The 14719-nt window shown below is 42.7% G+C and overlaps 1 protein-coding gene across 1 annotated transcript in view; it reads right to left on the reverse strand.

Moving 5' to 3' along the window:
- UBR4 (ubiquitin protein ligase E3 component n-recognin 4) overlaps positions 1-14719 on the reverse strand; it is a 126667-nt gene that overhangs the window by 86774 nt on the left and 25174 nt on the right. The window contains exons 18-29 of the mRNA XM_008694667.2: positions 11984-12153; positions 10486-10768; positions 9711-9846; positions 8709-8788; positions 8130-8258; positions 6983-7165; positions 6721-6843; positions 6402-6631; positions 4221-4342; positions 2951-3048; positions 1620-1777; positions 661-870 (exon numbers count right to left, since the gene is read on the reverse strand). Of these exons, the coding sequence (XP_008692889.2) occupies positions 661-870; positions 1620-1777; positions 2951-3048; positions 4221-4342; positions 6402-6631; positions 6721-6843; positions 6983-7165; positions 8130-8258; positions 8709-8788; positions 9711-9846; positions 10486-10768; positions 11984-12153 (1922 nt within the window). The remainder of the gene's footprint in view (positions 1-660; positions 871-1619; positions 1778-2950; positions 3049-4220; positions 4343-6401; positions 6632-6720; positions 6844-6982; positions 7166-8129; positions 8259-8708; positions 8789-9710; positions 9847-10485; positions 10769-11983; positions 12154-14719) is intronic.

The raw sequence follows: 14719 nt of genomic DNA on the forward strand, positions 1-14719 counted from the left end.
GGGAGGGGAGGGGAGGGGAGGGGAGGGGAGGGGAGAGGGGGAAGGAGGGAGGGAGGGAGGGAAAGAGAGAGGGGGAGGCGAAGAGGAAGGGAAGGGAAGAAGAAAAAAAAAAGGAGCACCTGATGAAACACTGAAGCCAACAACAAAAAGCCAGGAATGTCTATACTGGAACCCTTTATTAGTACAGTTCTCAGCGGGACAAAGCTGTAACTTACTCTGCTGCTCTTGAGGACTCACCCACATCACTATGGCCTAAAGTACCAAAGTCAAACGATGGTGAAAGACTGTCTAATTCCCCACCACCCATGTCAGCGGCATGATTCCAAAAATATTAGAAATCCTATGAAGCTCCTTTGTACAGTTCATTACATCAAGTACGGCGCTTGATAAGCATCTGTTCAATTACTTGAAGTTTCCAAATCTGAACCATTTAAGCCTTCCACTTTCTCAACATTGATTCCTAACAATTAATCATAAAAGTGGATTCCAAATAACTTTTCGTGCATGTCCACAAGAACATAAAATGCACACAAGTACAGAACTTTCTGTTAAAAAGCACAGTAAGCCATTTATTAATGACATAAAGAAGCCAGCGCTGGTACATTCCACTACAAGCAGCAGGAGATCCTGGGCGCCTGCTGCCCCCTCAATCAGGCTCACCTATTGGGATCTGCATGGTTGGCCAGAATGTTGTAACAACCAGTGATCAGCTTCTCATACACTCGAGCCAAGAACTCCTCAGACTCTGCAGGGCCCAGGATGCGCTCCAGGGAGTTGCTACTGATCTCAGCGACGCTCTCAGTGCTCGACTCCAAAAGAAGGGGAAGAAGAGTCCGAATTACCTGCGGCGGGTTCATCTCATCGGACCAACTTCAGCAAAGAAAATGGAACCACGTTAGTGAATATACTCCCCCAACAAAGCTGCGAAGGCGAGGATAGGGCAACTCAATCATTTACTGAGGGAGGAGGGCTTTTATTCCAGTCTTTTGTCCCTTGATAGTTATTTTTTATATAGGTGTAATCATACAACTTCATAATTTCATTTTTCATTATTACATCAGAAACAAAAATCAATTCCAGGTGAAAGGCCCATTTTAACAACTTAACATGTATTTTATAATATTCAGAAAAGAAAATTAACTAAAACCTAAGCTAGAAACCCATCGCAGACAACTCTGTAGAACTGCCAGGAATCTGGATCACTGTGAAGGCGATGTGATAGAGGACTTCACCCGGGCCCTCTGCACAGGAAGACAAAGCAGTGCCCCCGCCGGCCTACCCCGGGCCCCACAAGACAGAGGCTAACTCCCGCGAGAATTCTGGAGATGCATGATTTGAAATGTATCAGTGCCACCTTAAAACTCCAACCCAAAGCACCCCAAAATCACAACATGATTTAAAGCCTGGATGGCCTTTTCTGCAAGAGGGGAGGAGGTATTCTGCTACCTTTCACATCACATTCTAGCTCAATGCTCACACTCCACTCTGAAACAACACACTCTCCTTGCTAGAGAAGCATCCAAGAAAAGCATTATTATACGATTATAAATTTCATCTTCCTTTAGCTACGAAGGAACACAGGAACAGAGAGCACACAGGGCTCCACAGTAGGTACTCACACAATAAGATCTCCAGTCAGCCTGACCAGTGAGAGGAGGGTATGCTTCAGGGAAGCAGCCAGGGGCAGACTTTGGCCACAAAGAGTCCCCAAGTGAGCAGCCTGCACAGCACTGATGTAACTCTCAGAAGGGATGGTGTCATTAGCAAAGGCATTGCGCTGAAAGGAAGCAAAACATACACGAATGGACAGACCATCTATCTAGCCGGGATAAAATTCTCATGTGGGGGGAAAAGAACCCACTGGCACAAACTAAGACCCCACTGAGGTTTCTAGACTAATGGCTCTACTCAGTATACACTATTATTTATCCTGGGAAGGAAAGTGAGGTGGAGCGAAGGAAGCCGTTTACAAATTTTAGTTAGTACAAAAGTAACTCAAAATTTAAAAAGTTAAGGGGCGCCTGGGTGGCTCAGTTTTAAGCGCCCGACTCTTGATTTCGGCTCAGGTAATAATCTTAGGGTCATGGGCTCGAGACCCGCATCAGGTCCTTGTTCAGTGGGGAGTCAGCTTGAGATTCTTTCTCCCTCTCCCTCTGCCCCTACCCCCTTTAAAAAAAAAAAAGCTAAAAATTTAAAATGTTAGTACTAAGTTAAGATATCCAACACCAGTTTTCAAACAATTAGAATAATTCTTTCAAACAATTAGAATATGTTCTATTTAACACTAGAACTACTATCTCTAATAATTAAGAAGGGGAGTATTTTGCAAAGCATCAGAGTCTCCATTAAAATATCTTCATTATCCTTCTGCTACAGCTCCGTGTGATTTAAACAGAGGTCACGGTTATAAAGCAGGGATAACAAGATTATAATACGTGACTTCCCCAAAGAACTGTGACAAGGGAATAATCTGTTAATAGAGGTAATCTGAGCAGAGCAGACACAAAGGTCAAGTAAACTGACAAGAGACTCCACAGTCTTCTAACAGCCTCTAGAACCTGAAAGCTACCCTACCTAGAAAACTATGACAAAAGGAGCAGGTTCCTGACATTTTTCCTAAAAGGAAAATGAAAACAGTTCACATTTACTGAGAATTCAGGGGCACCTAACATTTAATACAATTAATCTTCACATCCCGGTATGAAAAAGACAAGGAAATGGAGACTCCGAGCAATAAAACGGTTGCCCTATAACACAGTAACACAGATTTCTTAACGAAACAACCACCTGGGTACCATTTGGGTCATTCAAGCCTTTGATTATTGATTCAGCCATAGCAAATATATTGCGGCATACCAAGACCTCTTGGCAGTTAATTTCAGCCAAGGAATAAGAACAGAACACAGAATGCCTAGCACTCCCCATCTCTATTCTGAGAACAGACACTCACCCATGATCCGATGTTGGGAAACTCATTGGTGTTGATGTTGTTCCAGGATTCACACACAGCCTGCACCCAGGATGGTAAATTCTGAACCAGAGTGGGACCTGGAGGCGACAGGAAGGAACACATCATCACAAGAGAGAAAGAATGACAAATACTATTTTAAAGCCAAGCCCAAATGCAGGAAGATACACCATTGCCCAAGCTGTCAACATAATTACTAGGATCGGTTAGATAAGTCTTTCAATAGCAGTACTACATCCAAGAACTAGCTAATTGCTTAATAGCTAACAATGTCAATTATAAGGTTTTCATTTCCCATCATATTCACTTTCTAATCTCACAAGTAAAGACGACAGCTGAGAACAGGATGCAAAGCGCGAGCGTGTCACTACAAGTCAGGCTACAATTGCTACTCAGCATCTGCTACACCTTCCATGAACAGGTAGCATGTTGACCTCTTCTCCTCCTCTCAAGACAGATCTGAGGGCAGGGATTCTTTTTCTGTTTTTGAAGATTTATTTATACATTTTAAAGAAAGAGGGAATGAGAGACAGAGATTTGGGGGGGGGGGCAAAGGAGAGGGAGAAATCTCAAGCAGACTCCCCGTTGACCACGGCGCTGAGATCAGGACCTGAGCCAAAATCAAGAGTCCGACGCATAACTGATGGTGCCACCCAGGTGCCCCTGAGGACAGGGATTCTTAATGCACATCAAGAACAGCATTCCATGAAGTAGGAGAACTTAATTTCCAAAAGTGTGACTATGTGAACAACTGAAAGGGCATTTAAAGCTTGCAATTCAGGAAAATACAAATAGCTATAAATTGAGAGGGTAACTACTGCTCTTAACTCCAGTCCTGCTCAGGCCCTTTTGCTCCCCCACCCTCCATTTCTACCAGATCATTCCTAGCACAGGGAAGAGGTTTGCCCAGCACAAAGCAGCAGCTCACTAGTCTTCCTGATCTCCGTAAATGAAAAGGAGAACAACACAGGCTAATGATTTAGAAACAAATGACTTTGGTATGGAACCCAGCCTCCACATCTTGCAAGACGTAGGATTTTGGGCAAATTAACATCTCTAAGACTTAGTCTCCTACTGAGTAAAAGAGCAAAATAACACTTCATAAGGCTCCCAAGAGGACTGACAAGAGATAAACCTGTGTCAGCGTTCGATACACAGAAAGGTTCCAGCAAGTGGTAAATGTCAGGAGACAGAGGAGTGGTAAGACTAGTCCTACTAGCGGTAACAGCATTTCAAAAGCACATTCACTTACCCAGAGTGTTCGCCTTGCACCTACTAGAGCCAATAGCCAAAACAGCAGCAAAGCCATGCAATTTCTCCTGGGAAGGTTTTTCAGTGGATCCTTCTTCATTAAAGTTCTGTAGCAAATAGGCTCTGAAGAAAAAAATAAGAGATATGTGAAAGCTGAAGAATCTACTCCCATCATAATTAGAAGAAACTGCCCTAGACAAACTGGAACACCTGTACCTCGGTTTCCCAATCTATTAAATGTAGTTGACAGTACCTGCCCCTTTGTGATCTCGTAAGATTTCCAATGGGTAGCTGCTTCCCAAAGAATATCCCATCCTCTGAAATGTTCCCAAAATGCAATTCCAGGACAAATGAGCTTGGCAAACACTGAACACTATCTACCCACCTCCCCTAGCTTTGAAAGATTGGCAGTGTATATACTGAAGGCTCTGAGAAGTACAGTTCACCTCTGAACGATAGGAGTTTTAATTGCACAGGTCTACTTACACACGGATTTTTGCCAATAAGTACAATACAGTACTGTAAACATTCTGTCTTCCTTATGATTTTCCCAATAACATTTTCTTTTTCACTAGCTTAATTGTAAGAACACAGTATATGATACACATATACACAAAGCACGTGCTAATCTTTATGTTATCAGTACAGCAATTCACTGCAATTCAGGAAAATACAAACAGCTATAAATTTAGAGGGTAACTACCGCCCTTAACTCATTCCTACTCAAATCCTTTACTTCCCCATCCGGTCAACAGTAGGCTATCAGTAGTTATGTTTTGGGGGGATCAAAAGTTCTAAGCACATTTTCAACTACACAGGGGGATCGGTGTTCAAAGGTCAACTTACTATACTTTTTCAAAAGCAGTTCAACCATATTTACTCAGGACTTCCCAAACTTACTTGCCAAGAACATTTATTAACAGCTTAGTGTACAAAGAGTTGGCCTTATGGGCCAGATTGGAGCCTAGAAGCTCTCAGGGGGCAGGGACTTTGTCAGCTTTGCTACTGTGATCCCCCAGCACCTAGAAAAGTACTTGACATATAGCAAGCACCCCCATTTGCTATTCATGCCTCCTGTTCATGTATCGTCAAGAACTGTGCCTCCAGCAAGAATCCCTGCTCTACTTACTGCAAGACATCCAAACTTAGGCATTAGTTAAACTTTACAACAATCTAAAGTACCTTTTAGCATAAAAGCTCCACAGAACAGGAGCTGAACGGTGAAATCCTACAGGGACCAGAGAAAGTAAACGAGCATAAAGGCACCCGGTGTGAACAGCTACACGGGGTAGCCACTCCTCAACTCCAACGTGCTAATGTCACGTGGCAAGTCAGACCCAGTTCTGCTAGTTCTTCCCACGTAAGAAAAGTCAGAAATCTTGTTATGTGAATAAACTCACCATCTTTATACACTGAAAGTAGATTCCACAGTATTTAAACATCATGCAGAACTAGTCTATAGGGCGTGCAATTTCCAACGTGTATTATTTTAGAAAGGACTGGATTTCAAAATACTCCCTGATTCATTACAAAATTTGTTTCTCTAACTTCCTACCATGAAATTTGAAGAGCATTTAAAGCTTCGTCTTAGTGAATAACAGAAATGACATGTTTGAGGAAATTTCATTATCTTTCCTAGTATCCTGTAAGTTCAATGCAATAAAATATTTAAAGATTTATAGACATCAAACTTGCTCTTGACTCTTCCTGAACTATTTGAAAATTCTCTCACAGACATTCCTTTCTTTATATTAGAGAAAAAACATTTTACCAAGAGAAAAAAAAACCCTAAGCTGACAAAAAGAAAAAAATGTAAGATTCTGAGTCCAGGGGCGCCTGGGTGGCACATCGGTTAAAGCGTCTGCCTTCGGCTCAGGGCGTGATCCTGGCGTTATGGGATCGGGCCCCACATCAGGCTCCTCCGCTATGAGCCTGTTTCTTCCTCTCCCACTCCCCCTGCTTGTGTTCCCCCTCTCGCTGGCTGTCTCTTATCTCTGTCAAATAAATAAAATCTTAAAAAAAAAAAAAAATAAAAAGATTCTGAGTCCATAAGGATCTGCACAGTGAACAGTACTTAGAACCACTAAGTTCAATTTGAAGAATTTTCAGGCTTCTAAAGAAAGTAAACCCAAGGATCTAAACTCCCCACTTCCGACATCTGCGGTCAGGCAGCCCATCACACCTAGTGAATGACGCATAGGTGTCAATGAGCTGTAGCGTGGCTGGAAGCAGGTTCTTGGTGATCTCAGACGACTTATGAGGATCGGTCTCGGCGGCCATCTTGGAAAAATGCTCATCCAGGGAGACCTGGACCTTCGAGATGGCAGCATCAAGGGTGTAGATGGACTGCAGACTTGGAATTTCATGGAGTTGCAAGATGGTGGTACAGTCGATGCTACAGAATGATGATATCTTTAAAAGTACCCAAGATATTAGTTAGTTGAGGCAAAAAGCTGCAGCAAAAGCTAAATCCTGGCATTATGGACCCAAAATAAACATACCTGTCGAGCAAAGTATTCCTCTACAATTTCAACGTCATATTTCACTGAGCTGCACTTGGTGGATGCCAGTTCTAGGAGAGAACCAGCATGTTCCGCCTTCATTCCTTGTTTGATAAGGTGATCCTGTTTGGACAGCAAGAAAAGGTATTCAGGAGATTAATACAGATAGAGTCTAAAGCTTTCATTACCCTTAAATTGACAAGTTCCCACAAGTACAGAGCATGGTGGCTTTGACAGCAAGCCCTGTGTGACACCGTGGTACCTTTATCCAGCTGACATAAGAGCTAATGCGGAGGCGGGAAGACCAGCGCAAGGTGTGTAAGATGTCACATTCACTCATCTCAGGTGAGTTCATGGCCAGCTGGTTCATGTAGGTCTTTGATGGTGGCAAAATCCCCAGGATCCTCCACAGTATCAAGAAGTAACACTGAAGGGCACAGGCCTCCTGGAGGAAGCAAAAAGAGCGGTCGCAGCAGTGGCACTTGGTATCATGTCACGAGCCCCCAGACAGTAAGAACTGTTCCAAATACAATGTTTAAAGCAGACTGTATGCAGTCCTGCTCTTCAGCTAAGATCTGGCTCGCAAGTCTGCTCGGCAGGTCTTTGATAGAGAATGTATCTAATAACAAAACAGAAAATAGTAAAACACACGTCGAAATAACTTGCTCCACCTGTGCACATCTCACAGGCCAAAGCCATTGCTATAAGACAACTCTGGCTTCCCAAGAATTTATCAAGTAACCAAAAGAGACCGAGCCATTCTGCCGGCAACCCCATCATCAGGTGCCCCTTTCTGTGGCCTGAACTGCTGTTACAGGTTCCAGAGGTAGAGATGCATTCGTGGGACCAGAGAAAAAATGCCAGTGGGAGACTGTCACTGTCACACATCAACCACCATTCACTGAAGCGCTGATATTTAGGTGGCCATTAACTCTCAAAGTCACATAGTTCCCTCAATGTAACAAAAAGAAAGGCAAAATGGTTAAACTATCTCTAAGTGAACACAGCCACCCAAACTACATAGAAACACTGAGGTATCAGGGGCGCCTGGGTGGCTCAATCAGTTAAGCGGCTGCCTTCGGCTCAGGTCATGATCTCAGGATCCTGCGATCGAGCCTGAGCCACTCAGTGGGGAGCCTGCTTCTCATTCTACCTGTCCCGCCCCCCTCCCCGCTCGTGCTCATTCTCAACCTCTTTCTCACTCTCTAATAAATAAAATCTTTAAAAAAAAAAAAAAAAAGGAAGGAAGGCAGGCAGGCAGGCAGACAGACTGAAATATCAGTCAGTTCTGGAAACAGATAATTCAGTAACTGATTAGATCTCAGAAAGAAATTTCTGGTAGAACTGCTACCCAATCATCAAACACATTCCAAACTCTTTATACTCAGCCGGCGCTTCAGTGGTCTTACCAGGGCTGTTACGTTCTTGTTTTCCTTTCTCCTGACTGTATCAAGCTGGGATCCAGCCGCAAGCAGGGATGTCAGTGCAGCGTAAAGCTCATCATACTTGACAAGCTTAGAGAAAAGAACATCACATGCCTAATATTGAGGGGGGAAAAAATTTTTTTTTCTTATTTTTTTAAATATTTTGTGTGCTACCCCTACACTATCATTTAACCTCATGACTGGCAAATAGCTCATTCAAATAATAGGTAAGAATTTCTCATTGCAGCAAGATTCCCACTCAGGGACCTCTCTCGGTTTATGGGCTATGTGAGAACACAAGTGCAGGCATTAGAATGAGACAACTATTTTTGTCCATTAAAAATATCTGCACGTGAAGATACTAACAAAGACGGGAAGAAGATGCCCCTATGGCAAAAGTGAAGCCCGGCAAATGACATTTTCCTTCTAGAATAAGCTCAAATCCTAAAACAGGCCAAATTCCCTCATTACAAAAAGCAAGTCATTCCCTTTTCCCCTGATAGACTGATTTTGGTGGAAACCATCTGACCCATATGTAAGATGGGGTTTTAAAATTCCTGGTACCACAGAATCGAGTCGGTTCAAATCATCCTCTGAGGCTTCTGGGGACAGGACACAGTAGAATCTGGGTTGTGGGACAGCATCTGAAAAACAATGAGCTCGTTAAAAGAATGGTTTCATTCTCAACTCTGTTCAGCAAGCATAAAATGTAAAAACTAAGAAAACACTTCAGACACTTGAAGACACAAACAACCCTGGCACTACTGACACTCAGGGCCAGTCCTGTGCTGCAGTCCTGTGCACGACAGGATGTTTAGCACCCTTCCCCACTGTGACAACCAAACAGGTCTCCAGACATTGCCAAATGTCTCCTCTGGGGAGGGGCCCAATCATCCCTAGTTAAGAACCACTGCTCTAGAAGATAACAGAGGTGGCTCTACAATCACCAAGTTAATCATCAAAATTGGGTCCTTAGACTAACTGCATTAAACTTAAATGCTGTCTCCCCAGTATCAAAGGGACTAAGTAATAAGAGATCCCAGTGATACTAAATTCATACACAGCCTTGATGAGAGTTTCCACAAAATACATTTAACAGCTAACAATCCTAAGGATGAGCAAACACACACTAAAAATAAACATAAGAGGCACTTCATCAAAAGAATGGACAACTGCTCCTAAGAATCACCATAGAGAAGGTCATGGCTCCCATTATTTTCTGAACAGTACCCCACCATGACCAAAAGGAAATTCAGCCTTGTGGGCTAGTACCACTTTCCTGTGGAAAATTAAATGTAATCACTCAGAGTGGCAGGAATCCATGTACTACACTCCATGAGCAGCAGACACAAGAATTCCTAATTCTTATGTCTCAATGTTGTTTTGCTTTTTGTTTTTAAATCAATGTGGGATATGTGACAGTCTATTTCCAAAAATGTTTTGAATCCCTTGGTATTTGCCACCTACAGGGAATAGACTAAGTCTTGAGGAGTCTCTAAGCACCAAATTCAATCCCCACAATGAGAACCAGTGAGTCAGCTTCTTACTGACAATCTTCTTTCTGACCTGATGAAAAATGCTTAGACCAGTTTTCTTCTACTTCTTTGAACCCATGATAGAGAGGGGTGGTCGCCCGGCGGCTGCTGCTGTCCTGGGATCCATTTGCCCACCCAAAAGGAGGACTCAGCAAGTTATGCTGCACCTTTTAAAACACAAATACTCAAATTAAGAAAGACACATAGCGACATTCTGCATCTCACTGCAGGTGTGATAACTGATCAACGCATCAAAGCTTGGGAAACTCACAAACCAAACTAAAGTTTTGATTTTTCTGTAACTTCTTTGGAGAGCAACTTCTTGCCAAAGTACAAGGGGAACAGGGCTCAAGCAAACATTTTAGGAAATGCTGAAAAATCCTTAACTGGCCCTCCCGTCCTGATGTTGGATCCCTACAACAAAAGAGTTTACTAATCCATAAAAGTTACTGCTCAACCATCATTCAACCACTAACAAATACTCATGGAGGGCAGATGCTCAGGGCACTGAGCTGGACACCAGGTAAAGTCAGCTAATTCAAAGGACACCTGTGAACAGAACCTATAATCCAATGTTCACAAAACCATCAAATCAAATAACCTACATTTACTGCTCCTGGCTAAATACAAAGTGTGAATGCGCACACGCAAGTCCGGTGGTCTTCCTAAAGTTAATCATAAACCTACCACAACAAATGTTTAAAACCTAAAACGAACAAGTCACTTTGCTTTGGATCATGGCAACTCGAGAAGAAAAACACTCTCAATAACAGCTGGTAAAGCAAAAACAATGTGTTCATCTGTACCTGCTCGAACAGATACACAGGGGCTTTGGAGTACTGATGAAGCAGATAATCAAAGATCAGAAGCAGGCGAGCTAGGATGAGAGGCACGGACCGCGCCTGCGCATCCATGTTGGCGCTCAGCTCCTGGATGATCTGCACAAAAAGGGTCAGGATGGCCCGTCGGCCTTTCTCAGTGAAGTTGTGGAAAATGAGAAGGAGCAGCTGCAGGTGTTCCACATTCAAATCTTCTGTCTCGTTGGGCACCACCCCTTGCAGGGCATTCTGCTTCATTGTCGACAAAAACCTACCGCAGAGAAAAGGAGAACATGTCTGGTGGAAGAAGTCAGAATGTCCCCCAAGGGTTACAATGTCAAGTGCTGGAAGAGTTAAGCTTTTTAAACCCAGGCATCAAGATAACAAATCACGGAAGACAAAAATATACAAAATGTAGACAAAATGAAGACTAAAACATAAAGAGAAGATTAAAAATCCAATCTTGGCTACAAAAAAGGTAAATTCGGCCACAGAATATTCCTTGTCGACTGTGGCAGTAGTGTAAACACCCACTCTGCCATTTCTGACCATGAAAAACTGTAAGCTCCCCCAAAAGGTGGCTCATGTTCTTTTTTAATTAGTAAACTTGGACAGTTTGATAAACTAGCAACAGTTCAATTACTTTTCCCTATAATTTGACTCTACAGCTTAATTCTTATTTTGAGAGTTTACACTACAGGTTAAAATCACTGCATGATAGCACTCAAAAATAACTCAATGCACTAAAAAGCAATAAAAAATAAATTATACTATTCAAAGAACTGGTCAAAAGAGCTTTTATGCAAAAGAGGAATGAATGTAGCCAACTGTTTCCATTGCCTTTGGCTATTAGGAAAGAGATTTGTGTTTTAATAAGGGTTTCCCTCACCCCATCTCCCTATACTTCCCCCTCCCCCCCTTCCCCACCTCCTGGTCTTTTTGCAAGATTCCAAAAGAAAAATACAGTGGGTCTTTGGCATTCAAGGAGGTTTACGATTTCTGAAATCCAGATTAGAGCTATTTAATCATAGTATGGGAAAGAGAAAAGCAAAGCCTTTTAGGAAAACAAACTGCTTTGAAGACTCCTAACCATGTAAACAAAAATGGCAAATATAGGTCCATCTAAAGAGGATTTAGATGATTAATCTGAGCTTCCCCCAAGTAAAAAAATTCTTTAAAAGTTGTCCAAAAAAAGACTGCAAGTCACGCTGAGTGGTTTTCATGTTGAAAGCAAAATAACCAAAGACAGAGTTGGCTTCCCTGTTCCATCTCTCAAAAAATCAGGTCAAGGTAAAATTGGTTACGTTCAGGATTCAGGTTCTGTCTCATAATCTTCCCCCAATGCCATCAGAAACAGACTCCTCCGCCCTCACCACCCTCCACCCTATCATCAGATACCACCTCAGAGCCCAAGCTAACTACAAAGAAGTCAAACAAATTTAAAAAGCACATAATCCTCTCTGCGGGGCTTCTGGAGTTCTCTTACCTGTCCCAAACTTTAAGGCATTCAGGGACATCGGGATCACCTTGAGCACCAGCTTTATGTTGCCAGATGAGTAAAAGGCGTGAAAGCACAGAGAGGCTTTGAGGGTGAATGTACAAGGGCCAAGGGCCCTCAGAGAAAGGAGCTACTCCCAGCTGCTGCAACAGCGTGTTCTGCCAGGAAAGACATACAAGAAACCATTAGGAAAAAGATGGAGAATGAGGCCAAAGGTTACCCATGAGCCCTAAATGTTACTCTTTAATGCTGGAAGAGTACTGTAAAGAGCACGCGGAAATTCAGATCTAGACGTGGTTTGGAGAAAGGTCATTTCACTCAACAAATAGCAAAACTATAAAGGGGAAATTACTAATCTAACCCCATTCACAATTCTAGTTAATTGGTGTCATAAATGGGGTCCTGAAAAAGGAGAGATGCACTGAGACAGCAGAATCTGGATGACTGTCCAAACGGGCTGACAGTTTTTCTTTCACAATCAGTTATATACTATAAGTAACACTCAAAGTGGGGAGGTCCTGCAACTCGTAGGTCCAGCCACTTGTAGTCTACAGCAGTATTAGCAGAGAAAGTCTGCCCGCTAAGATGTCAAGGCACCCCCAGTTAGTCAGGGCTGTCTTTGCCTCCAGTTGTAGCGCGTCTTTCAAATAAGCTTGACTTGCAGCTCAGTTATCTAAGCTGCAACTTATCTTCTCAAACACACACACAAACCGAGCAGGATGCCAATGAAAACCAGACAAAGGCCTGCCTTCTCACTTGGCTTCAGAAGACACAGATCATAGTTACCTCGGGATATAGGATAAATTTCTAAGTCTGTCAAATTAAATTATATTCTCATAAAACATCCCAGAGGACCCCACTCCTTGGAAATAATTATTCCGAATGTCACAGATATCAAGAGTAGTTCACACGTACTGGGCAGTTATCCCGGGCTAAGCACAGCACATACACTGTCACAGGAAATGCTCAGAGCTACAGCACCACGTGGGTACGTGCTCAGCTTGACTGATGGAGGACACAGAGCTCAGGGTGGTTTAAGAACACGACCTAAGCCACATGATTCCCAAACGCCCAAGCCAGGTTTATCTCTAAAATTTGCATTCTTAATCATTATGCTCCACACAGCCTTAAAGACTTTTCTCAATTCCTGACTCAAGGAAACAATTCAAAACAATTAACATGCCTGAGCTATACCAAAAACTTTACCTGTAGCACTCCCGGAATGAAAAACAAAAAATTTAGAAAAAAACCTAAGTGTTCAAATCAAGGAACATGCAGACATAATAGTGGCAACTATCAAGACCAAGGTAAACAATATTTGAAATAGCAAAATTTGAAAAAGCAGATAAAAGAGATGTATTGATCTTCTGATTTTAACTGCAAAACTGTGCAACTATACAGACAGGGACTAGAAAGATAACATGGAAAAATGTAAATCATGAATTTGGTGGAAGGATATAATGTTATATAACGTTATGGAAGTCATATTTTTCTAAGAGAGGGTTTTTTGTTTTGTGTCAAGTTGTTTCAGACCTCAGAGCCCTTAGAAGTGAGCGAACATTCCTAAGAACCTGGTTTTCCCCTATCCACTCCAACTCTCATTAGCCCTGAGTAAACGGAACTGACTTTCTAAGTAAAACTGAGCCACAGCCCACCCACGGAGGCCTGGCCTGAAGCATTCCCTCCAGCCCTCCAGGCACCCTGCACCCACCCTTGCTTCATGATGGCTCTCCTGGGCTTTCTGGCTCCAGCCTCCCCGTTCGTTCAGGCCATTTTTCAACGTTCTAACTGTTCTCGTTACTTCAACAACTGCCTTTTAGTGGATGATTTCTCCAACTCCATTATCAATCTTAATTTTTTTTAGCATTTTTTATTTATTTGAGAGAGAGAGCAAGCACGAATAGGAGGCAGAGACAGAGGGAGAGGGAGAAGCAAACTCCTTGATGAGCAGGGAGCCCAACATGGGGCTCAATCCCAGGACCCCGAGACCATGACCTGAGCTGAAGGCAGATGCTTAACCAACTGAGCCACCCAGGCATCCCTCAATCTTAATTTTTTAAGAACTGAATTTCCGACTCACATTTCCAACTACTTTCTAGATGTCTTCATCCCACTGGCATCTCAAAATGTCATCCTATTTTAAATGATTTTTTTAATAGTAGTAGTGGTAACTATTTTAACTAAAAACACTGATAAAATGTATAATTCTTATACACAAAACTCATATATAATTCTCATATACAAAAACATACAAACAGCTTTTCTCACTGGATTGAAATCTATAAAATTCCCCATTCTGACAGGAAGCAACACAATCCCATGGTAACACCACAGCTGACTGCCTGTAGCTCACGCCCTCATGAAAAGAAAGCCTCGCACTCAAGCTCTATCACACAGCGGCTTCCAGGCTGGCTGACCACAGGGACTCCAAGTTGTGTGGGTAAGCAGGCATGGCTTGTTTTTCAGAACAAAGAGAAAATGGCACAACGAGCCTCATGTAGCTCAAGAACCCAGAGAATCATTCTGAGCAAATGTGCAATAAATAAGCCTTCGTGAGTAAAAAGAACCCCTGAGCGGACTCAAACCTAGAATGAGCTCCCTGCACACTCAAGACAGCTCCATCTACCACCAAACCAACTCTCCTTGCTGATGTCCCCCTTCTGGTCTCATTTGGGTTGAAAAGGCAGGCAGTCTCTCAGACTCCTTCCTATCCATGTCCTTTAT

The sequence above is a fragment of the Ursus maritimus genome, unplaced genomic scaffold (assembly GCF_017311325.1).
Source record: "Ursus maritimus isolate PB19 unplaced genomic scaffold, ASM1731132v1 scaffold_32, whole genome shotgun sequence".
NCBI classification, from domain to species: domain Eukaryota; kingdom Metazoa; phylum Chordata; class Mammalia; order Carnivora; family Ursidae; genus Ursus; species Ursus maritimus.